At 39.3% G+C, this 24,310-nt stretch overlaps 2 protein-coding genes across 2 annotated transcripts in view; one reads left to right on the top strand and one right to left on the bottom strand.

The window, feature by feature from the left end:
• Nucleotides 1-55: 55 nt before the first annotated feature.
• pkd1l2a (polycystic kidney disease 1 like 2a) overlaps nucleotides 56-24,310 on the bottom strand; it is a 26,592-nt gene continuing 2,337 nt past the window's right edge. The window contains exons 2-42 of the mRNA XM_039794431.1: nucleotides 19,239-19,503; nucleotides 18,442-18,585; nucleotides 18,165-18,353; nucleotides 17,366-17,476; nucleotides 17,092-17,239; nucleotides 16,726-16,955; nucleotides 16,224-16,634; nucleotides 15,976-16,103; nucleotides 15,739-15,877; nucleotides 15,218-15,416; nucleotides 14,991-15,102; nucleotides 14,763-14,904; nucleotides 14,366-14,578; nucleotides 13,519-13,661; nucleotides 13,128-13,307; nucleotides 12,870-13,007; nucleotides 12,259-12,405; nucleotides 12,054-12,178; nucleotides 11,845-11,965; nucleotides 11,253-11,381; nucleotides 10,467-10,692; nucleotides 10,117-10,307; nucleotides 9,777-10,007; nucleotides 9,256-9,357; nucleotides 8,953-9,131; nucleotides 8,694-8,840; nucleotides 8,397-8,596; nucleotides 7,783-8,009; nucleotides 7,470-7,686; nucleotides 5,967-6,448; nucleotides 5,078-5,174; nucleotides 4,849-4,989; nucleotides 4,579-4,764; nucleotides 3,153-3,483; nucleotides 2,538-2,671; nucleotides 2,330-2,457; nucleotides 2,092-2,252; nucleotides 1,118-1,328; nucleotides 899-1,000; nucleotides 682-813; nucleotides 56-553 (exon numbers count right to left, since the gene is read on the bottom strand). Of these exons, the coding sequence (XP_039650365.1) occupies nucleotides 383-553; nucleotides 682-813; nucleotides 899-1,000; nucleotides 1,118-1,328; nucleotides 2,092-2,252; nucleotides 2,330-2,457; nucleotides 2,538-2,671; nucleotides 3,153-3,483; nucleotides 4,579-4,764; nucleotides 4,849-4,989; nucleotides 5,078-5,174; nucleotides 5,967-6,448; nucleotides 7,470-7,686; nucleotides 7,783-8,009; nucleotides 8,397-8,596; nucleotides 8,694-8,840; nucleotides 8,953-9,131; nucleotides 9,256-9,357; nucleotides 9,777-10,007; nucleotides 10,117-10,307; nucleotides 10,467-10,692; nucleotides 11,253-11,381; nucleotides 11,845-11,965; nucleotides 12,054-12,178; nucleotides 12,259-12,405; nucleotides 12,870-13,007; nucleotides 13,128-13,307; nucleotides 13,519-13,661; nucleotides 14,366-14,578; nucleotides 14,763-14,904; nucleotides 14,991-15,102; nucleotides 15,218-15,416; nucleotides 15,739-15,877; nucleotides 15,976-16,103; nucleotides 16,224-16,634; nucleotides 16,726-16,955; nucleotides 17,092-17,239; nucleotides 17,366-17,476; nucleotides 18,165-18,353; nucleotides 18,442-18,585; nucleotides 19,239-19,503 (7,410 nt within the window). The 3' untranslated portion in view covers nucleotides 56-382. The remainder of the gene's footprint in view (nucleotides 554-681; nucleotides 814-898; nucleotides 1,001-1,117; nucleotides 1,329-2,091; nucleotides 2,253-2,329; nucleotides 2,458-2,537; nucleotides 2,672-3,152; nucleotides 3,484-4,578; nucleotides 4,765-4,848; nucleotides 4,990-5,077; nucleotides 5,175-5,966; nucleotides 6,449-7,469; nucleotides 7,687-7,782; nucleotides 8,010-8,396; nucleotides 8,597-8,693; nucleotides 8,841-8,952; nucleotides 9,132-9,255; nucleotides 9,358-9,776; nucleotides 10,008-10,116; nucleotides 10,308-10,466; nucleotides 10,693-11,252; nucleotides 11,382-11,844; nucleotides 11,966-12,053; nucleotides 12,179-12,258; nucleotides 12,406-12,869; nucleotides 13,008-13,127; nucleotides 13,308-13,518; nucleotides 13,662-14,365; nucleotides 14,579-14,762; nucleotides 14,905-14,990; nucleotides 15,103-15,217; nucleotides 15,417-15,738; nucleotides 15,878-15,975; nucleotides 16,104-16,223; nucleotides 16,635-16,725; nucleotides 16,956-17,091; nucleotides 17,240-17,365; nucleotides 17,477-18,164; nucleotides 18,354-18,441; nucleotides 18,586-19,238; nucleotides 19,504-24,310) is intronic.
• bola3 (bolA family member 3) lies at nucleotides 21,026-22,429 on the top strand. Its single transcript, XM_039794430.1, has 4 exons — nucleotides 21,026-21,178; nucleotides 21,301-21,427; nucleotides 21,604-21,692; nucleotides 21,950-22,429. Exons 1-4 carry the CDS (start codon nucleotides 21,119-21,121, stop codon nucleotides 22,013-22,015), a joined length of 342 nt encoding a protein of 113 aa, XP_039650364.1. The 5' UTR covers nucleotides 21,026-21,118; the 3' UTR covers nucleotides 22,016-22,429.

The raw sequence follows: 24,310 nt of genomic DNA, 5'->3' as shown, positions 1-24,310 counted from the left end.
TGTTTGTTGTCTAAGCGTAAGTTCTCAATATACTGTATGTATTTTACTAGTCGTATGGAGTGATAACAAAAGCTTGATCTTGTTTAATTATAAGCAACTGTCATAGATTCGTCAGAGTTATGCAAATACAATGTTTCACTAGTATCCACGAATAATTATTGTATGGAATAAAAGCAAATTGTACAATATTTAGTAATAAATAACATAATATAAGGATCATCCTCAGTTCCTACTTTCTCTCAGTGTTTTAGCTTCACCTATAAGAGTGACAGATCTGCAGAAGTAGAGAGAAACACTAATAACTTACAGACTTGCAAGGGCTAATATTCTGTCACAAAGAAACAAAAGCAAAAACTGAAGCAAAGCATTCTGTGGGAACATGTCAACCCTCATACATATCCCCAGAAGAAATCGTTGAGATTCCATTATTTGAAGCAGATGAAACAACTGGGCCCTCGTTGAGGCAGTCCCCACCTTGTTTCTTACATTTAAGTCCAAACAAACAGAAGAGTTTCATCAGCATCAGGTCCACAATCTCATCCTCTTCTGATGGCTGCAAGAACAGTGAGTAATACAGTATGCATAACTCAAGGAGTATTAATTTATCAATAATGGTAAGCTCTCACTTCTTCTACAACATGTGTACAATAAGACATTTCAGACTCAGCATGGGTGAGTTACCTTGTGATGGATCTGCTCTTGACTGAATGCCACCAGAATGACAGAGATGAAGAGGTTCAGCACCACAAAGGTCATGAACACAATGCAGGAGCCGATGAGGAAAGCTCCAAGAACTGGATTGTAATTCAGAACCTGAGGGATCAGAGGAAGACACACACTGAAGAAGAGCCAGCTGTCATAATCTGCTGTGGTACAGTTATAATAGTCTCATACTAACCTCTTCATAGTTAAAAATGCCAAGCTGTAGGCTGACCATGGTCTGTGCAGCATCCAGCAGAGTCCGATAGGAGTACAGCTTCCACCCATACATCAGGTTAGACTGAAAAGTAGAAAGTTGTGTTATTAATAAAATCTATTTCACCAAGTATAGATAAAATAGGGAGAAATGCAGTGACTCAAGCCGCATGTTGATGTTGAACTGTGGGAAACTGCTCACAGCGATGGAGTAAGCCAGAAACATGATGGTCATGACCACCAGGAAGCCTGAGATATCAGTCCAGGCTCGCTGCAGCGTGGCTGTGATCATGTGCAGCTTTGGGTTCAGTCTCAGCAGGTGCCACAGTTTGACTGTAGCCAACAGCACCAGGAAGGCAATCAGATACCCCAGCACCGCATCAGCCTTGGCCGTTTCATGGAAACTGGCGTATCTGGAGACAGAGCATGAGAGTACAGAGCATTGTTTTGACAATCTATTAAAAAAATGTTTTAAATGGATTATGGAAATAATAGTTGACACAGTAATGCTTTCCTGTTTATTGAGTTGAAATTGAATTCAAATAACAGATATTCTGTGTTCGTATTCATTTCCAAAGGTTAAAATTAGGTATTTTTAGGGTTGCAAAACTCTGGGAATTTTCAAAGTTGGAAACTTTCCATGGGAATCCGGGAATTAACAGGAATAAACGGGAATTAATGGGAATAAACTGGATATTTCCAAATTGGAATGTTTCCAAAATTCCAAAAGTTTCTGAAAATTTACCGGAAAATTTTCGCCCCTTTGCAACCCTAGGTATTTTCTCAGAGCATTTGTCAGATAACGCTAATTATAAAAGTAGACAGTTTCTAATTTGTCTAATTTGGTCTGAGCAAAAAGATCAGCTTTCACTAGCTACCACTTAGACAGTGTATACTATAAAAGCTGTTTGAAAACAACTCAAATATTTCTCTCACACATATTCTGTATCAACCAAATTTTTCAGGTTGTATGTCAGTGAGTGCTTACTATTTATCACAACAGTTATTGCATACTGGTGAAACAGTGAAAAAGGTACAGTATCTCCTGTACTGCAGAGAGGATGCGCTGGAATACAAGATGGACGTACAGTCAGAAAACACCTGCCGTTTATACCAATGTTAAGATAAAACCCTTCATTATATACTTGTATGGGTCTTGTTATTCTTATTGCTTACTGGTCTTTGTTGTTTTGATAGTACTCTATGTCCCGCTTTCCCAGTAAAGTCCTCTTGATGAAGACAGACAGTGCGCTCCAGCTGAGGATGATAATCGCCAGCTCGAGTAGGTTCCACTTACTCTTGAAATAAGCCCATCTCTGCTGCTTAATCAGCTTTCCCTGTCAGGAGAGAAGTTTGTGTGAGAAATTGTTACCACTAGTGATGTTAGTAGATTTGAGGTGTAATGGATTCATACCTGGACAAACATGTAATAGATGATGAAGAGGAAGTAGATGGCTTCAGAGGCCATAACAAAGATGTGGAGGCCACCGGTCGACTGGTAAAGACGCACACCCTGCAGCTCACTGTGGAACTGGAAAGCTCCTGGAGGAAACACAAAGTATTCTTATAACAGTTCATGTTCTGTGCAGCTCCAACACAATAGCTGCACATGGATTACTTACCTATGGCTGTGGTCTCTAGCATGAGTGTGACAATGCAAAAGAGGTTGACGTTGGCATTGTACACAGTGAACTCAACAAAGACCGCTTGGGTGTACACATCAAACCAGGTGTTGTCATAAAGGTACTGAAGGGATCTACAAAAAGAACAACATGGTTAAATGATATGATTTGTAAATATTATACCTTAAAACACAATTCTGTCCTGATGTCAACAAAGAGTTAGTTCTGATGCAGTGGGCAACTGCGTGGCACACTTTTGTGATTTCAGGCTTGAGTTTAAAGCAAATAAAAATACTTTTACTAATCTAAACATGTATTAATTAGTATTAATTTATATTGTTTACCATACAAATTTGAATTTAAATTAAATAAATTATGCTGTCACCTGTCATCATGAGTAAGACTGCAACTAACAATTATTTCCGTTATCTAATTGTTTTGTATAAAAGCTATCAGAAAATTCCTTACACTTAAGGAGCTGGAACCTATAAATGTGTGACATTCATTTTCTGTCAATCAAATAATTGATTAGTAGACTAATCATTTCATATTTCATCATCTGTCATCATCTATTGAGATAATGTCAGTGGGCTCTTAATATATCACATTGCCTACCTTCTAGAATTTTGTAAATCTGGCCCCAGATCCACCGCAAACCCTCCTCCTCTGTAGAGCATCACGCTGCCCCAGATAGGGAAGGCCCTCAGTTTACCCTGGGACTGGTACATCCATGGGCTGTGAAGGTTCAGTGAGGCGTTATCACCCACAGAGTGGCTCCAGCCTGGACTGTAGGAGCCCATGTCCTCCAACTCCCACGAGTACAGAGCGTGACAGTCCCGCTCAGACTGCTGCATGGAGGGAGCCACAAGGCACGAGTTTTGATGCACCCTCACCTGGCGAAGACGAGCGTTACCCACCAGCTTGGAGTTTCCATCCGTGATGAATCCTGTGACAGATTATGAGGCAACAAGAACAAACACATTTAAAGGAAATATCAGTCAAAAGTGGTCATTATTTTCTGTAAAACCCCTTTTTGCAGATAAAACAGTCCATATTATTTGCCAGTCAGTCCCAATAAATTGTAGCTTTGGTCAAAACTAACTCCATACTTTGAACCACACTAGGCCTTTTTACACAATGTTAATGACAGGTAATGTTGGAACAGATTTTATACTTCACTGCATAAGTAGTAAGGAACAAAGGCACAAGTGAGAGTTTTATTTGAGGCATTTCAAAGGGTTCTAATATAAGTAAAAAATTATATTAAAAGCAAAAAGAACAAGGGATATTATTAAATCTTCATATGTAGTCCAACATTTAAATGTGAAATACTCGGAAATCCTTTAATATATTATCATCATCACAACTCCCAATATTTCATTGTCAGATCAAATTTGTAATTGTTTTGGATTATCAATTGAATTAATTGGATTTCAATTATATTTTGGTTCTTATTTACTTGCATTTAAAAAATGAGCTTTACAATACAACGACCCGAGTGTCCATCAGGCAAACAAAGCCAAAATGAACAAAAAACTGAGATTAGCTACGTATTTATTTATCAAATGATGACAACTGAATAATTTGCATGTGTTTTCCATTTTGTTAATAGCAGACAACAACACTTGAATCATATTTCTCTATATCTGCATATCTGTATCAGTGTCTGTGTCCCAACCGGCACCGACAGATGGCCGCCCACCAAGAGCCTGGGTCCGTCCGAGGTTTCTGCCTAAAAGGAAGTTTTCCTCACCACTGTTGCACCAAATGCTTGCTGGTGGGAAATAACTGGGTCTTTGTAAATTGTAGTGTTGTCTAGACCTACTCTATCTGGAAAGTCTCATAACTCTTGTTATGATTTGATACTATAAATAAAATTGATGATTCACACGTTAATGCAAAAGCAGTCGTTGTTGACCTTTAGGACGTGGAGACTTTTTATTTCTTGAAAAGCACAACCTGTACCACTGACTGTCCACCAACTTTCTGTGGTCCATTTTCAATGTTGAACTGTTTGTTAATAAAGTCACAACATACTGACCTGGGTGCTCTCCAAACAGGTTGCTCAGCAGAGTTGTGTTTGCCCAGTTGAACACATCCTGAATACTCATACTGTCTGAGATCCCTTTGCCGAAGCTCTGTCGAATGTGTTGGGTCAGAAAGTAAGCGTTGGGATCTCTCTGACCATACGCCACCAGCAGCAACATCCACATAAATCCCATGTAGGCTTTATCACAAAACAAATATCTAAAATCAGCATATCAAACCGTATCACATCACTTCCTATGTTGTACCAAAGTGGTTCTCCTACCAAGAATCTCCCTTATGAGGGCGAAGACCTTCTGTTCTTTAATCATGTTGTTCTTTATCCTCTCGATGTCAGTGGGAGGTGGAGGCTGATAGAAACTACATGTGCTGTCTCTTCTTGCTGCGCGCACCGCATCAGGATCATCTGAGAAATGGATATTGTACTACATACGTTTAATTTTTTTCCACACAAAACACTACAACAAAATGGAAAAATGGAGAAAAAAAGGTACCTGTGTTTCTCAGACTCTCATCTATCTGAGGCTCTCCATACTCCTCCTGGTCAACATTCTTCAGAACAAGAGCGAAGAAAGCAGCAAAACCAAGAACCTGTGAGATTTATTAGACTTCAATACCAGAGGACCTCATGACGTTCAATGTATTATAAATACAGTATGTAGGTTCTGAAGTACTGGGAGGTACATCTGTGGAGGACCCAGAAAGCCTTGCAAATGTTTATAAAGCAACTCAATATATCTGATAATAAAAACTAGAATTATAAAAAAAGAAATACTTACAGCTGAATCAAAATAGAATTGTAATCATTTATTGATACATCATTTTAAATGTCATCTTAAGACATACTTTTATCACAGAGCTTATCCTCATTTTATTGTCTTTTGTCTCTTTAATTTTTACTTTTTTTAATTAATTTAATTTCATCTTAAATGTCTGAAATTGGTTTTATCTGTTTCAATGTAAAATCTAATGATTTTAGAATGTGTTGATTTAATTTGCTGTTTTGTATGAAGCACTTTGTGACTTTGGTTTTGAAAGGTGCTCTGTAAACAAATATTATTATATAAATAAACACTAAAATTGTCTCTAATGGGCCAAAGATTTGCAAACATGTTGTGGGATGTGGCAAGAGTTGTCGATTGTATGCATGAATCTCGTCTTTAGAATCACGTCGATATCAAATTTCAAACAAAGAATCACCCATTTAAAGCTGGCATGTCTTTAGTGTAATGTTTTGAGTTAGTACATCAGAAATATTTCTATCAGTACAGGAACATTTTATTAAACACAAAAAAAATGGTTGGAAACGTCCCAAGCTCACTTAATGAATGACTTTCCAAACATTTGCAATGCTATCCATGTTATCTCTGTATGAGCACTTGCCTTCAGAGGTTGAGTAATAAAGAGACTCTCGAAGAAGGAGACCACCATGGAGATAAGCCAGCCTATAGAGCGCTCTTTCCCATACGTCAGCCCATACATCATGGTGAAGTATCCTGACACACCGCTGGTTGCGATCACCAGTATCCAGCCAACAAACACAAACCACCACGGCAGCCCTCCTTGACAGCACTTCTTGGTGGAGTCTCCGATGATGCTCTCTACTGGACTGGGGCTGCGGTCCAGCTGGTCACCTTCCAGGCTGGACGAGGGAAGGTGGAACTCCAGAAGACCCTTCATTCCCTGAACTTGCTGCATGGCTCGGTTGTAGCTATCTGGGTTTGGAAAACGAGAAGGTTCCAACAAACCCAGCTCCTTCTCAACATGACGCAGCTGCTTGTAGAGGTATCGACTGTTGTTGTTGTTGTTGCTCTTCTTCTGAAATTCATCTGAAGTCTTCTCAGGGCTTGTCCACACACTGTTTTCTGTCCACGCAAAAAATCTGTATTACTCAGGATGCCAAATGCATTATGCCCATATTTCTCATTCAGGGAGATTTCTTTTTTATAATAGAAAATAAACACAATTGTTACAATTTCAGAGCAATTACATTTCCATTAAACATAATTTATTTTTCCTTCAGCAGGACTTTCTTCGAGGTTGTTGCATTCATTATTTTGTCTTTCAGTATGCAAACGAGACCACAGGTACTGTAGGCCATAATCAATCTAAAAACTAAGGTATGGCTTGGTATGGTATGGTATAGTTTAGACTATTGACAATATCACAGATTACATCACCATCATCAGATTACTCTATCACAAGTATCTGACTATCAGGAGAGTTTGCTTGACAACCTTATAGTTTGTATGTAAAATAAAAGATACAGTTTGTCCTAAACCTTAATCCAATCTTTCAATTGATATTGAAGAAAATAATTATCCTTGATAATTTTTTATATCTGCTTATCATAGATAAAATGCATCAAGCCAGTGCCATGAGGAAAACGCTGCTGAAAAAAAATAAAGCCTGAAGAGACAGAAAAAAGATAAAATACAGAATATATCTTTAGATATTAAAGGACAATTCCGGTGCAAAATGAACCTAGGGGTTAATATGTTACCAAGTCGACCGTTCTCTGGCATATGTTTTGATGCTACCGCTGATTAGCTTATAAAGCTAGTCGATGACTAGCTTTATAAGCTAATCAGCGGTTTGCGCTATCTTGTTTCAAGCTAGAGACACATTCGATTAGCATGAAAACATATCCCAGAGAACGGTCGACTCGGTACACATATGTTATTAACCCCTAGGTTAATTTTGAGCCAGAATTGTCCTTTAATAGATTCTATATTTGTATGCATGTTAATCATGTAAATTGCCATTATATTAATTCATTGCCTTATTTTTTTTTCTTCATAAGTCTGGTCTTCCAAATGGACCAGCCAATAAAAATGTAAAACACATTATATCAAGAGCTGTTGTAAAGCTTATGATGCTGTTTACCTTGTAGATTAACTGCACGTAAACTGAGAATCATCGAGCGATCCCTCTTGGAGGCGTCAGTGTAGAAGTCTCCAGCCGCACGGTTCTGCTGTCTAATGATGTCCTCCACCAGAGACAGCAGAGTGTTGATGTCCGCCTGCTGCCCAGGCCGGAGCTCCAGGGGAGGCAGTGGACTCTTCATGGCCTTTGAGAGTGACTGAGCAATTCTCTTTATGTCCTAATGGAGAAACCATGTTAAACATTTTAGACATGTATAACAATGGAGTTATTATCACTTTCAAAATCACTGATATGGATATCTGTTATACCTCACCTTGATCACAGTGTCTGGTGTGATATCTTTCAGCTCTTTCTGAGGGGAAGAAGTCTGTGAGGGAGAAACTCGACCAGTCTTTCCTTGTTTAGACGTGTCCGTTTTGGCCCCCCTCTCTCGGGGACGAGTGTTTCTGAAGATACTCACGATAAGGAGATTGATGGGAAACATGATGATTGAACTTTGAAGGCCAATCATAACCTGTTGCCAGGTGAACTCGATGTGACCTGCAAAGTATTTTAGAGCAAAGTGTTTAGAGTGAAGTTTAAATGGATGTGAAGTTACTCTTTTAGTCAGACCTTATTTGTATTATTTTGGATACTCATCTATCCATAAACCCTCAGCACTCTTGTCCCAGTTATACTCTATGCAAAAGTTCAATGTAAAAACCTGTTACAAATACTTTTTCTTGTTTGCATGATATTACAGAAAGCAGGCTAGTGCTGAACACTAGGGATAATCACATATTTTGTATCTCTGTATGGGGGGAATTAGAGTTGGATTTGAACAAATCTGAAAGTATTCTATTCTATAGTAAAATAATTCGAATTTTACATCTTAATGATGTAATTTAGAGTCTTGAAAGCTTTGAAGCTTTGAAGTTTGTTACCTACCCAGGTCCATAGTCTGCTCAGAGGGGTCAGTGGGGATGCCCCAAAACATGATGCTGGTCAGCATGGTGCACAGCAGCAGGGAAAAACAGCACGACACTCGCTGCACACGTGTGAACGTGCTGCAGGGAGGCCGACTAATGACAGAGAACCAGATGTGGCCGTCCCGGAAATCCTTGGCTGTCTTCATGAAGAACAGGTTACTAGAAAGAAGTATTGGGGGGAAAAAAACGAAATATTGCTCAGAAATAATAAATTACAGATTCCTTGTTAATGTACCAGATCCATGGCCGGTCTTACCTAAACCTTTTCAAATCCATCTCTGTGGCTACTGGGAAGACCTTGTCCAGAGAGCACTCTCCCACATCAACAGCCAGCCAGGAGTTACACAGGAAGTGCCATTTCTGACCACTTTCCAGATCCTGCACCATTACTTTGTTGACGTACCTGCATGTAACATCAATAGTTATCTTGTGTGCTTATAGCAACAGTACAAACTACCTTCATGATTTAATCGTCTTTGGTGTCACATCACCACGTCCTGCCCTCTAACCCGTACCATGCAGGGTGTGCTCCCGAGTTGTCGTGCCACAGCCTGATACTCTGCAGATCTCCAAGCGAAAAGTGTGTGGTCAGCAGGAACATGTCCACCCCACCCCTCTCAAACACTGGCTTCTCAGGGTCCGTCAGGTGGTGGGGCTCACTTTCTCCCTCCGTGCCCAGCAGGATTATCGTCACCTAAAACCAAAAAAGGTCAATCAAGATGCCCAGAGTTGTAGGCATCATAAATGTTGTCCAACAGAAGCAGCAGACGGGTTTTGTTTCTGTGAGTCTCCTCTGAGCTTTAACAGGCATTACTGACCTGAGAGGATGTGGATGCACCATGCCGATGCCCTGTGCTGATGTTCAGCATATAACGATACTCAGCCAAGCGGTCATTATCCTCAAGCATTGTTATCTTGACCTACAAGTGAATGCAAAGACACATTTTTAAAAAGGTAAATTCAATGACGTAAAGTGAATGCTATACAACTTAATGTCAAATATAAGATACATGAAGCAATGAAAGGCATTTAAATCATAGACTGCTTAAATATTTTAGTATTTTGATGTGAGTGCATTTTGTAGTAGGTCAGAGCAGGTATTTAATAAAAGTACTGGTACTTTACATGAGTATTTGAACATGAACAGGGATGCTGCAGTTTACACAGTACAGTGACATCTCAAATGCAGAGTTTTGAAGGGGGTTTTCTGCTGTGGTACTGACTCTTTAAGGATTTCATATAATATGTGTGAAGAGCAACGTCTGAATTAGACTTCCCAATTTGGTCTGGCATTTCAAATCATCAACATAAAGTGGTGCAAGTCTTTACTGAGAATTACCTTGGCTGAGTCCTGGATGTCTTTCCTGCGTGCCCACACAACCACCAGCAGATAAGCAGCAAAGATGGCCCCCACAAAACACACCACCACGGGATTGTTAGTAAATGTAGCAAAAAGTTCTGCAGTGCGTGACACATCCACCAAGTTTGGCATGACAAAGAAAGAGCTGCCAAAGAAAGTTAAGTGGTTACAGAGGCACTGGGTGACCAGAGGCGTGGTGAGCGGACCGACCTGTAAAAAAAAAAGAAAAAGAAAAACAGCCAGTCAAATGTGACAGCTCACTTTTCAAGGATGTATTGATGCAACCACTGTGGATGTGTGTTGTTGGTTTTTTACTCACCCTGCAGCCATCTTCACTCCAAGAAGACTCTGTTTCATTCCAGTATTTGCACTGGGCAGCAATGGAAATTACAGTGACAGTGGCATTGATGGATTTGACGCCTGGCTCAACAATGGGCTTCATGACAAGGTAGTGCTCTCCAACTTCTCCTGTTCTATCTTTGGGACTCAGCACCCAGGTGTATTTTTCCTCTGTGTTGACATATTCATATACAAAAACACACACATGGAGGCTTACATGTGTGTATCTAACATACTCTTTTATCATGATGTCAGTGAATATACTTTACATGTCAATTTCAGATATATTATGTATTATGCAAAAAGGAAATATGGTCGTTTTAATTTTACCTTCTTTGGCATTCTCTAGAGGGATCTGAGTCTTGGCTACATAATTGCCATCATTTGGATAATCTTTACATCCCAGGAATAGCATGAAGGAGATGTTTTCAGACGGCTCCATTTTCAGCACCAGTGTTACATCCGGCGAGGGAATGTCAATTATTAATGTGCTGAAATTGGCCAGGTCCAGGACTGTGCTGTTCTCCTGCCCAACATCATGCCTCGGTAGGAGGATCTGAAAACCCAGAAGACACATTAGTCTGAACAAGCTACTAATGTTTTCAAAGTAAAGTAACTAAAAGTGCCTTTTAAAGGTCCCATGAAATGGTGCTCTTTGGATGCTTTTATATAGACCTCAGTGGTCCCCTAATACTGTATCTGAAGTCTCTCTCCAGAAATTCAGCCTTGGTGCAGAATTACAGCCACTAGAGCCAGTCCCACAATGAACTTTCCTTAGTATGTGCCATTTCTGTCTGTAGCTATTGAGGAAAGGGGACCAACTGCCACTCGTTTGAAAGCCATGATGTCTCTCTCTCATGGGTGGGCCAAATTCTCTGGGCGGGCAAAGCAGAGAAAGGGGAGGTAACCTGAGGTAACCTATGACCTCATAAGGAGTAAGATTCCAGATCGGCCCATCTCAGCTTTCATTTTCTCAAAGGCAGAGCAGGATACCCAGGGCTCGGTTTACACCGAGCCACTGGGGGACCATAGGCAGGCTGGGGGAATGCATATTAATGTTAAAAAACCTCATAAAGTGACATTTTCATGCCATGGGATCTTTAAAACAAATATTACCTCAATTTCGTCAGGTAAGTTCTCTACAGTAATGACAGTGCCGTTCACTCTGGTGAGAGAGACAGATCCTACAGTTCCTGTGATGTTTTCCTCCTTCCAAGAATACGGGTTCTTCTCAAAACTCATCATCTAGAAAGGCGGTAGAAATACACTGTATGTATATGTATATAAAACAAATTGTGCAAAACTGTGACTCAGATTACTTTAAAGAAAGCAGACCCAACCTGATTTGATATGGCCATTATCTACACATTTTTACAAACAATAGTCTTTTTCTATTGGGTCCATAGTTGTCAGTGATATCAGATATAATTAATGTTTTGAGATACAGTCCTTCTCTCCTCCTTATTTTATTTAACTTTCTCAAAATTACATGTATTGACCCCAGAAAGTGCAAACATTTAAGGTAAGGAGGCAGAAATGTAACTGATCCAAATAAGAACATCATTATTTATGAGGATGTTCAACAATAAGGAAATGCATACCTTATACTGTCCACATCAGTGCAGACTTCTACAACTACAAAGGGCCATAAACATAATATGATGACACACATCGGCTGTATAAGCATTTGCACACGACACACACTTACTCTGACATCCACTGGATCCTCTGGAGAGACAATATGAGCCGGCAGTGAGGGGAAGGAAAATCTGGAGGAGCTGTTTTTCTGGACATTTATATCCTGCATTTGCATCTTTTCTGGAGACACTCTAAAGGAATCAGAATTATCTTCGTCATTTCAGAAAACCCTAGTTTTTTCTTAAGAACATGCTCTAGCCCCTGCCAGTCATCTCTTACCTGTTGACATACACACTGATCTGACCAGAATCAATGATGGCAGGGTCTCCATCCAGCTTTTTATTATTCAGCAAAGCACTTTGAACATTGCTTATTCCAGTAAGAAGAAAATCTGAGACTTTTTCCTGAGGAAAACATATTATACGTTGTTTGGTAACTGGAAAAACAGATATTTAGCAATATCAGTGATAGCTTTTTTTCTTACATTTGATGAAGCATTCAAAATATTACTGGCTGCTTCTACTATTGGTGTAGCTGCTTGCACGACCTCTCCGTCATCTCCGTCATCCTGATTAACACTGATAGTGTTGAGGGAGGAGCTGAGGTCTACTAACAATGAACCCGCTTCTTCCTGGAGAGGAAATGCAACAACAAATGATCTGTGTCCAACTTTCAAAAGAGCTGATCAACATGTATTACATTATATATGTATAAAAGACATGTTATCAATGAACTGATTTTTCTAAAAAAAATTATTTGCTTCTCAGTTCACTCAGGTTGGGAAAGGCAGTTAAAGAAAATTCAAATAACTTTTAAATAACCTGGTCTGCATGTTGCTACATATTTCACAGAGTGCAAAAATTAACTGTCCTGCATCCTGAACAGGAAACAGAGAGTCCATACTCAAAAGTTGTTGCACAAGATTTTCTTTCCTTCTTCATTTGTTGTTTTGTAATATTAATTCAGACTTAACCCTACACTTACAATGGTTGAAGACAAAGGGCTGTCTCTACTGCATTTTCTTTCCTTGTAGATTCTTTTTAAATGTGACTTGCAATTTTTTTGATACTGCTCTACTGATCTACTGTACTGTACTTGAGCAGCCAGACTGAGCTCGTCAGGGCGCTGGGTGAGTCCGGCCACAGCTCTGGCCGTCACTTGCACTTCCTGAGTTGTGTTGCTGGGTGAGTCCAGCAGAATTGTGGTCATTTTGGTCAGCATTTGCTTTCTGAGCTGAAAAAGGCGGAAGTGCTGATTAACATCACGGGGTCCTCCCCTCGGCCACAGATGTAAACCTCACAAATATGACAGCAATATATTACTGAAATTTAAACATTGCCGGCATTCTGTTACCTTCGTCCTTGCATCCTTCTGATCTTGGCTGTCTTCGGTATTCAGCATATCAGAAACTGAAGTAAACATTTGTCCGAGTGTCTCACCAGAGAGAAGACCCTGCTGCTCTAACTGACTCACAGTATCCTCCACTGCAGATTGGAGAGCCTCCACAGTTGTACTGGAGCTGCTTTTTCGTACCTTGAGGAACACAAACACAGTCACTCTGAATTATTCAAAAAACTTTTAACATGGAGAACCTGTTTCTGTAATCCTCCTTCTTGACACAGAAGATGTGTGTGTACTGTGTATATCTGTATGTTGCTATCTGTATATCTGTATGTTTCTGTGTACCGGCTGTGAAAACAAATCTCTCTCAATTTAAATCTGTGTTTACTTGTCGCTGACAAACCTGAGTGGAGACAGTTGTGGTGGCTTTCTCATATTCATTTTTCACAGTCACTACAACAGACAAACTGTAATTGTTGTTCTTGTCACCGAGAGGCAGGAAGACTGATTTCACCTCATTTGCGTTACTGCAGCGCAGATGTTTGCCTTAAAGACAAAAGAGAAAATTTTGTAAAACTGTTGCAATGAATTCTTAATTTTTTATCTGGATACAGGTTGCAGAATGGCCAAAGCATTGCCATAAATTAACTCATTTCTAGGGCAAAGCGCATTCTTTTAAGGGTCAGCCATCATCATAAAATGCTGTTTTTTATATGCAACAATTTTAAAAGGGCTCAAATATCCCCTCCAGACAGGTTTCATGACATAAAAACTACTCTGCTGCTTTGAATAACATTTTGTGTTTGATATGGTTTGACAGCATCATAATGGACCTTTTGGCTTCTAAACTAGTTGGGATGACACAAAAGTGTGGTCGTGCATCCACGTCTTAAACTGAGATTTAAGATAAGCACACAGAACTTTCCCCCTTCAGCAGATGAATGTGAAAACAGACTTCTAGTGTCAAACTCTGCACGATGAAGGTCAAACACCCAAGTGAAGTAACGATAAGCAAAACACAATCTTGTTCTCACCAACCAAATTCAAAACTTTTCTTGCTCTGGGATATTTTTGTAACATGCATAAAATAACTAATTTACACAAATTTTGATCTGCCTTTTCCTCACTTCCTGCATTAATTCTCCTCCTGCTTCCTTCTCTTTCTGTCTTTAAAGTCTGCCTCGTAACAGAGCTTTTATTTATTAGATTAAAAATGAATTAAATCAAGAGGTAACAGTGCACATTCTCACCTGTGTCTGTTTTGAAGCAATACAAACAGCCTGTAGAGCAGAAAGAGCTTGCTTTGCAGGTGATGTCAAAAGCATCGAGAACTGTTCCTGTGGGTGGAGAGACGCTACATGAGGGGGGTCTGGGCTCTGCAGGAACATCAGTTGCAGCTGGTTCAGTTGGCTCAGCACCGGGTATTGGAAAAGTGTACTTGGCAAAACCAGGTTCACTCTTTCCTGTAAAAAAAGCAAAAAGTTCAAAAAACTTTATTTCAGTTTAAGTGAAAAAAAGAAAGAGAGTAAAAGTTATAGTTTTGAATAAAGCACTGGGTTTCACAGGCCCCAAACCTCTATTCATACTACTATATCTAAAAATCTGCACTGCTGAAAAGAACATTATGACAATGGAATGAAAACCCACCATAAGCAATCACACTGATGTTGTGCAATGTGTCCCTTGAAACTTTCAGATGTTGGCTATGTACAACATATTCAGTGTTGCCATCCTGCCTCTCAATAGGTGGCCTTCTTCCTGCTTTGGTGTAACATTTTTCGAGGTCATCCTGGGAAAAGATCATCAGTTAATAATTGACACATTAATCTCTGACATCACAGTTTAAAATCAATTTGAGTGCTGTTCCAGACTTACCGTCAAAGGTTTGAGGTCCTCAATATACCAAACGACATCTGGGCAAGTTGTCACACAGCTCAGTCTGAGCTTTACATGGTCGTTGACATTAATCGAAGCACAATCATTACAACTGCAAGAATTAAAGTAAATATATAGCTGTAATTTATATATTTTATTTTCTATTTATAAAATTTGCAAACAATCTGCAGAATAATTATTATTTATTGTAAATTACCCCCTTTTACCTGATGGTGACATCTGTGAATTCTTTTGGAGCAACAGTGATGCACTTTGAAGCAGAAGCCAGATCAACCCATTCCCTAAACCAGGTTCTTCTCCTCACAGTTAAAGTGTAATTGAAAATATCAAAGGGATTTGGAAGGCAATCTTCTTCAATAACATGAGTTTCATCCTTTGTTTTGTTTTTGCATTTGCAGTTTCCTTCTGTACAGAAAGAAGCAGAAGTAGAGCTTTAAAATAGCTGGATACTGTTAGAATATATAGTGTGCAGAGTTGTGTCATGTTCAATGTAAAATTCACATCCTGAATATAACCAAATTCAGGATGAGACTAAAAACAGGACTCATAGTGTGTATGAAAAATGTCTCACTGTCACAAACACTGGGCAATAAAAAGCTTAACTGTTCTTAAAATGTTAATTATGTGTTCTTCTAATTGTGTTCACGCCCTGTAATCACTTTAATTATGGTTTTAACTGTTAAAACAAATTTAAAATGCTCCGTGGTCAATTCATTGTTGTACTTACCACATCTCCATTCAAATGTGAGTCCTTTGCTGGTCAATGATTCAGTTCCAGTTACGCTCAGTGTGACACTTTGAGTGTAGTCAACCAAGGTGTCTGGAGTAGCAGTTATTTTCAAGTCGTCTATACTTACACTACCTGTCTGAAGATGAAAACAAAGAGATTGTGCTGTAACAGAAACAAGCGAACACCTAAACATATGCTCAGATCATTATTGTTTGATACCAATCTTTCACATACTGTGTTTCGATGTTTATCCAGGGAAAAGTCAGAGTCATTCTGGCAAGCCCAAAGTATGTTCCCTAAGTCCACATCCACATCAGAGGCAGAGAAGGCATTCACGGCTCGTATATTCACCTTCAACGGTCCTTTACCAAAAGAGTTTGTATTTAGGAGCACTGAGCACATATTATAGAGGTATTAGTATTATACACTATGGGTGATTGTTTTCATTTAATTATTACAGCATGGCTTAAGCCGTATAGTACCTTCAAGTGGGCTGGAGAATGTATAAGCTTGTAAACTGCCATTGAGCATGTGTCTGGTCTCGGAAAATGTGTCCCTGGCTCCAGTCAGATTGAAGAGCAGCTCCACAGGGGCTCCTTTCTCCAACGAAACACCAATGATGAGATCAGTAGAGTCTGGACACGTGTCTTCTTCTGCTATCACCGAGGCCTGCAGGCCTTCAACGGGCTCCAGCAGACACAGCTCCAGATCAGTGGACACTGTGTGGGCTGTGACCCTGTTAGAGGCAGTTACAGTCAGGTTGTGGCAGCCATGTCCAAGCTTCTCCACCACACTTGCACTCAGAGTAATGTTGTGCGGTGTGATCCCTCTCTCCACTGACGAATTTGCAACCAAATGGCCTTCATGTTGAATTGTGTAGGAAACATTTGTACCTATTTACAGAAAAAAAGGTAATCAAATAATTCTGCATTTTGGTGTGTTTTTTTTTTTAAGCATGTATCACATAGTGTTGGACCGACTCACCTGCCTCTACCATAACCTGGATCTGAAGAGGCCCACCATGAAGCACATTGCATTTAGTGCCATCTGTTGACATATTACTGCTATAGCACTTAATGACATCAAACTCTCTAACGGGCTCCTGAATGGTTATGGCTTTCTGAGCTGTAACATGCCAGTCACTGGTAGTGCACTCCACTTGAACCATGAAAACACCGGGGCGGCTGAATTTGTGCATCACAGTGCTCTCCATCCTGTGAGACAGTTAAAGTTATAGCTTAAATATAGTTACATGAATACAATGAATGAATAAAGCATATCTATCTATCTATCTATCTATCTATCTATCTATCTATCTATCTATCTGGTTGAATGAAAAGTCTTGCTCACTCTTCTGGGCTGTACGGATCAATGGTGTGGCCATCTCCAGCATTCATTGTGCATGTGAGGTTTCCCTGAAAAGGATGAAGGAGCCACTTCACAGTGACGGTGACATTATCAAGTACAGCTGCCAGCTTACTTATCAACAAGTGGAGTCCTGAGAGGAAATCACACTGTTAATTTCAATCATGGAAACATTGCTTCAGATTGTCCAATCTGCTCCATCTAATAATGACCTTCAGTATTATTTTAGAGTCTATGTGTAGTGGAAGTAAAATCTGACCATGTTTACAGCTGTACTCCACAGACATGTAACTTCCCAGCACAGGACATGGTTCACCAAAAGAGCTCAGATCCACTGGAGCCTGGCATGCCTGCCGTCCGTGGCAATGTGCTGGAATGACACACAAATGAAGTAAATGATAATGTGTTGCAGAATGTGTTGCAGATATTTTCAATCTTGCTGATTCAGAAGCCTTGAAAATATTGTTTTAGTAGGTTTAAAAAGGCATGACACTGTTCAATTTGTATCCCATTAAATATAAATAATCTTGCTGGTGTCTTTTAATAGCTCTTTAAAGAGGTGTATTACCAAAAAGGAGAAAAAACAACTATTTGTTTAGTGATTGCATGAACTAATCCCAGACTGATATGAATGTGAATGTATATTTACCCCAAAGCCCATTTATTCAGCTCCTAGGAGGGGATTTGCCAGATGTATTTTCTGAAAGTGTAATCCTTTTGTCTGCACTCACACGGCAATGATGTTTTTTGTGTTGGACACAAAGCATTAAACAAAAATGTAGTTTGTGGTGATTTTAGTATCTGGCCCTTTTGTTACAGCAGCTTTAACAAAGCCAAATATGTTCCCATAGCTTTCACTGTAAATACACACATGTTCCACCAGGTTGCAAGTTAAGTAAATATTTGTGATGTAAATGAGAAGTAACCTGATTTATTATACATATATGTTTGTGTTTCTCTATCATAGCTGCTATTACGTTTGCAGAATATAGCAGGCCGTCTCTCTACATTTTATATTTCATGTTAATGAAAAAATACTTTTATGTAATTCATAATACCTGTTACAGAATCTATCACATCTATCCAGCTGCACTCCTCCTGGGAGGATGTGGGTGAGGATGTAAGTTTGGATCTGCAGTAGTGAATTGTTTTTCGACCATAGAAGCTGTCATCTATCTCTATAACTTGACCAGAACCGCATTGCAATGTTGCATTTTGGCCATCACATGCGATAGATCTCCCAGAATCTGAAAAGGAAAAAAAATCACGAATTATGTAAGGGGAGCGAACACAAGTTTAATGCTATTTGGTGATTTTTTTTTTAGGAGTGCATACCAAATTGGCAAATGAAGTTGAGTTCCTGGCTGCAGTTCTCCGCGGCTTCCCACTGGAAGCCTGAATGTCTCAGGATATGTCCACAGGCTGCTTGGGTTTCTGGCATGTTCACCCAGTTACTATAGCTGACATCTGAGCCCCCCCCAAAAAAAAAAAAAAAAGAAAAAAAACCATTTATTTGATCAAACTATAATTTTGAATTCTGATTATCGAGCAAAATGCTATACACAAATTGCCACAGATGTTAAACCAAGGTCGTTTTGCTTATCTTTTCTTTCCGTTAAGTTAATTTTTACGATTCAATTTAGGGATCATAAAAAAAACAAAGCAATAGATTGAGCTGGTGACAGGGTGAATGAATGATAAAGACTCATTCTTTGTGAAAGGACAAAAAAACACATTATAAATCAGACCATTTGACAGGAAGCCCACATGAATGAGAAATATCTTTCAATACACCTGCTGCTTGGGGGAGATATCCAAATGTGACAGTTTTCTAACAAATGTCAGTAAACAAACATGTTACAGAACTATTTAATGGACATGCAAGCTGCCTAATGAGATAGCAGCTGAGGTCATACTCTTCATTTCTGACATTATTCAATATAATCACAGATATATTAAATTTGTTACTCATATATGCAGCAAAGTACCTTAAAATGTACAGAGAGAAATTTACTGTATGTGATTTATGAATAATCTTTAGCAGTTGTGACTAAAATACATGTAAACTCACAAAAAATTATATATAAAGCTATTAGAAGTCGTGCAGTGTCTACTCTTGTTTCCCTGCCCACATGCCCACTCACCCTCGGTGGCAGCAGAGTCGAGTGTGAGGTTTGGAGCTGCAGGTGCCAGCCCGAGCCACCAGTCCATCTCTGGGTCCAGGTGCTTCTGGAGGAACTGCTGTGTTTCATCATTCAGGATGAAGGCTAGGTGTCCACCACCTCGCTCACACCACACCTGGGCTCTGAGGAAGGATCGCTGCAGACCCACAAACTTGTAGCAAGAGCCGTCAAAACCCTCTTGGTTTTCTGGGCAGGATAGAGCCTCTGTATCCTCCTGAGCATAACAAGTGAGGAAGAGAACCATCAATGTCAATGTGGGGAAAGTGGTGCTTTCCATCTCTGCACCTGCACACTGTTCAGACTCTCTGGTAACATCATGTCTTTAAAGGGTAACAACGTCAGCAACACTGACACTGGTCCGCACTTCGGATGATTTCTGAGATTAGGATTGCTTCCTTGATGGCTGTCCAGCTTTGTGTTGCACCCATAATTCTTGTGCACAAACAAAAGCTCAGGCCTGTAGTGAAAAGGGACGAAAGCCCACTGTCAACAGTCACTGATTACACCTCTGCCTCCATTAATGTACATGTAAGTCTCCACAACCTGCAGAGTGAGATAAGCTTCTCATTCAGACCTGTTCCTTCCTACCACGAAAATGTCAATTTGAATTTTAAAAGGAGCCTTCAACGTCCCATGGGCCTGTTGTTGTTCAGACTGATATGTAAGGTTAAAAACATTCAAATTAAAGGTGGTGGGCTTTATTTTGAAATGGGGTTAACTTTGATAATGTTTTAAAATGTTATTATGATGAATCCCCCAGTATGGAAAGAGCAATAGACATTTTACATGGCAGACAGAAAAAGGCTGTCACTAATAACATAATAATGATGGCATTTTATTTAGGTATGCCAGCTCCAACAGTCCCAAACCCAACGTTTAAACAGGAGCAAATGACAGTGAGTTCTTTGGAAGATATAACTCACAGTAACCATTTTTAGACTTTAGCACTTTAGCACCTTTTGTCTCACTATAATACAGTATGTTTATGTCACAAATTTATTATGTCACATCACATTCTATACATTATTGTATTTATATATATATATCACACTTGACTTGGTGTTGAAATTAATCAAATAATCGATGCATCAAATCGTGGACATGGACGATGCTGCATCGATAATCGGCAGGCTCATAATCGATTATTTCTGTTTACAATTTAATGTAGGCTTAAAAACATTTCTGTTTACATATTCTGTTATGTTTTGCACATTCAGGAAGTGTCATGTGCTCAGTGCTGTAGTTTTATGTATCCAATTTATTTAGTATTAGAGCACTGCAGAATGTTTTATTTTTGAAGCTTGAAAAGCTATGAATTAAATATCCTTCATGGCTTTAATAGAAAAATGTATTTGACGCATCGTGATGCATCGAGATATCAAATCGAATTGAATCGCTGACATGATAATCGTAATCGAATCGGGAGATCAGTGAAGATTCACACCTCTAATATATATACATATATATACCGTAGTTTCCATTAACGGTGGTTCCTATAGCCTATAACTTATCAAGTATAAAATTCATATTTTTAAGTGTTTTTCTATGGGTGAAAATTATATATATGAAAAACACACACCATTAAAGTGATTAGAAATACTATGATTAAAATTGTATCTAACAAAAAAACCGTATTTATTGTTTTCTTTGTTATTTATTAGGTAGGCTATTATGCATTTTTTATTATGACCGTTAAGGGAAAAAAAAGCGATTCATAAGTACCCGCCCCGGATGACTGACGTCATATTACTGAGACGATGCTCTTGAGGACATGACTTGTTGAACAACCGGTGTGGATTTTATAAACGTCCCGTGAATAAACTGACGCAATGTTTGCTTGTAAACGTAGCTTGGTGGTCTCTGCTCTCCGGGTTCTTCGCAGTAGTCAAGTAAATACACTTTAACGTTTACAGTCCTAGCTCGCACTGCAGTTCATAGGGTCGATTTGTTATGCTAGCAGTTTGATAAACTTGACGCAGCTCATCGCTCATCCTCGTTTCTGCCTCCTCAGGTTGTTGTTGTGTCTGGTCATGGGCAGAGATGTATGTCTACACAAACAGACGGAGAGGCCCGCATCGCGAACATACTGAAGGAGAAGTTCCCGTTAGCCGCATCGCTCAAAGTTGTGGATATATCAGGTAAACGGATCACAGATCTATCTGGCTGCACCATATTTCAGATGTCCAATACCTAAAATATTGACATCATAAAAAAATATTATGTAGATCTGTTGTAGTGTAGAAAGCAGATGGTCACCACATACACACATCTGGGAAATGTCAGTGTTGTTTGTGTGATCCTGTGCTGTGTTTAGGTGGTTGCGGGGCCATGTATGAGATCCATATAGAGTCCAGTGAGTTCAAAGGGAAAAGGACCATCCAACAACACCAATTAGTCAATCAGGTAAATAACAAGAATCACAATCAGCCCAGTATATTACCTGTGGAAGTATAAACTAACAAGTAGTGCAAAACTATGTGTGACATACTGTATATTGTACAGTTGGATTTTGTCTATGGTCATATCTGTCTGCCAACCATGCCTGTGATGTTTTTAAGATTATTCCCTGAACTTTGGTGGACATTGTACACTTGCAGATGTTTATACTTCTTGTACCAGTTCAATGTTATTCATTAGCTGTTGGGTTTTGTTCTCCACAGGCACTCAAGGAAGAGATTCAAGGAATGCATGGACTGCGAATATTTACTGATGTTCCAAAACATTAGAAAAAGTAATTCCACTGTTGACCCACAACTTTTTCCTTTTGTTCCCCCTGTCTATTATGAATGTACAGTTTTGAAGAGGATATTGTGTAGTACATGACTTACATGATTGTTAATGTGTCAGTGGCAGAAAAGCAGAGGGACATGGATCTTCTTATCGTCTCTGGCATACACAGTGTGAAATGTAAATAAAATGATTACACTAAGTTATCTTTAAGCTAGTGAGATATCTTCTACTCTGAGAAAGTATAAACCCGTTGACAGTATGCACAAAGACTTAGTAAAATGCAAGAAACATTTTAAGTCAGGTAGGTTTCTGCCCTTTTCTTCTCAGGGTTGATAACAATGCTGGTGTAATGATAAGCAGTCAAATAAGTAATAAACAGAACCTCCTGAATGTTGGAGAATTACTACAAACCCTTGTTTGTGGAGTATTGTTTTTCAGGGTTACTGACACTGTTCATGTCATATCACAATTTATGTGTTACTGTCCCATGAAAGTTGATTGATTCTAAATTGATAACATTTCTTAGTTGATTGACTATGGATGATATGTGATTAAAAACATTTTACAATCAAGTTTGCGAAGGAAATGGACATTTTAATACTAGTTACCACATAGTTAAAATAATCTAGTAGAGCCATACTCAACATTAGTTATTTTCACCAAAGCCTTAAAGAAACTTTGTGTGCGTGCGTGCATATGACAGACCGTAGATTCATATACAGTCTGAGTAGATTGAAAAAGCTAATAATATTAGCAGCTACATTTTTTTTCAGATGGTAGACCTACATTCGAATCACCGAGTAACGGACGAGCCACTAAGGGATGCTTACGCCTATTCTTTGTAGTCGACTGAGCTTATAGTGGAGCGGCTAAGTGATATAATCGTTCAGTTTATGATACAAGCGTGAAAATTGGCATGAGCAGTCTCCATGGGTCACTTGACAAGAAAATTGTCCGAGCCACTTGAAATTTCAAGATGGCGGCCATTTTTCAAGATGGCCGACACCTTAGTGGAGCAGTTAAGTGATATAGTGGTTTATTTGGTGATACAAGCATGAAAATTGGCATGAGCAGTCTCTGTGGGTCACTCGACAATAAGTCACCTACAGCTACTTGAAATTTCAAGATGGTGGCCATTTTTCAAGATGGCCACCACCTTAGTGAAGCAATTAGGCTTAAGAAATCATTTAGTTGGTGTTACAAGCATGAAAATTGCCATGAGCTGTCTCAAAGGGTCATTTGACAAGAAACCGCCCACAGCCACTTGAAATTTCAAGATGGCGGCCTTTTTTTTCAAGATTACCACCACCTAAATGGAGCAGTTAAGCGATATAATTGTTTAGTTAGTGACATAAGCATGCAAATTGGTATGAGCAGTCTCTAAGGGTTGCTTGACAAGAAAACACTCAGCCACTTGAAATTTCTATTTTCAAGATGGCCGACCCCTGGTTCCTCAAAAGATCAATTTTCCGATAGAAATGTACTGTTTTTTTTTCATTAAGGACGATTTGGTGTCATTTTATTTTATATGTTTTAGATTATTCTAAAGAACAACTTTTAACGCATCAAAATACAGTTGTGTTGATTTGTTGATTATAGATAGATTAGACAAGAGTGAATATCTGCACTACCAGGGCACACTGGTGATATATCACTGCTGTTAAACTCAGAGTGGGGTTCAATGTCAGCTAATTGTAAAGTTAGTATCCCAAATGCTGTCTAATCTACCCCAAAACAGTTCGATAGCCGCACCTGAATTGACAGGTTGTGCCAGCGCGGGAGAGCCGAGCCAAGGTTAATGGGGTTTTAGTTAACCGGATGGTGTACAGATCGCACGGGATATAAATGGCATTGGATGAATGATCGGACTAAGTGTAGGGTTAAGGCATGAACTTAGTTGTATCCCATACATCAAAGTGCTTGGTAAAAGGTGGTAAAAGGATAAACCCTCGGCCTCTGCCTATACATTTGCTGCAGACATGGCAGAAGCCATCATAACAGTTGAGAAAACTAACTGGGACAGATGTTTCATTTGTCAGCAGGACACCAAGGAAAAACTCATTCATCCGAGTTTATTCAACAGAGAGCCCGATCGTACTAGTTATGATACCATTGCAAGAAATGTTCCATTATTTCATAAGATCAATGCTCTGCCTATCTTACTTAGTCCAACCCGACTAGATGAAGGTGATGGCATAGAAAACACATTGACAAGAAACAGAGCAAAATATCATTCAAGCTGTAAACTTATGTTCAATAACACAAAGCTGGAAAGGGCCCAAAAGAGAGCA

This window comes from Perca fluviatilis, chromosome 3 (genome assembly GCF_010015445.1).
Source record: "Perca fluviatilis chromosome 3, GENO_Pfluv_1.0, whole genome shotgun sequence".
Lineage (NCBI taxonomy): Eukaryota > Metazoa > Chordata > Actinopteri > Perciformes > Percidae > Perca > Perca fluviatilis.
The sequence above is the reverse complement of the archived record's forward strand: the minus strand, read 5'-3'. Positions and strand labels throughout refer to the sequence as shown.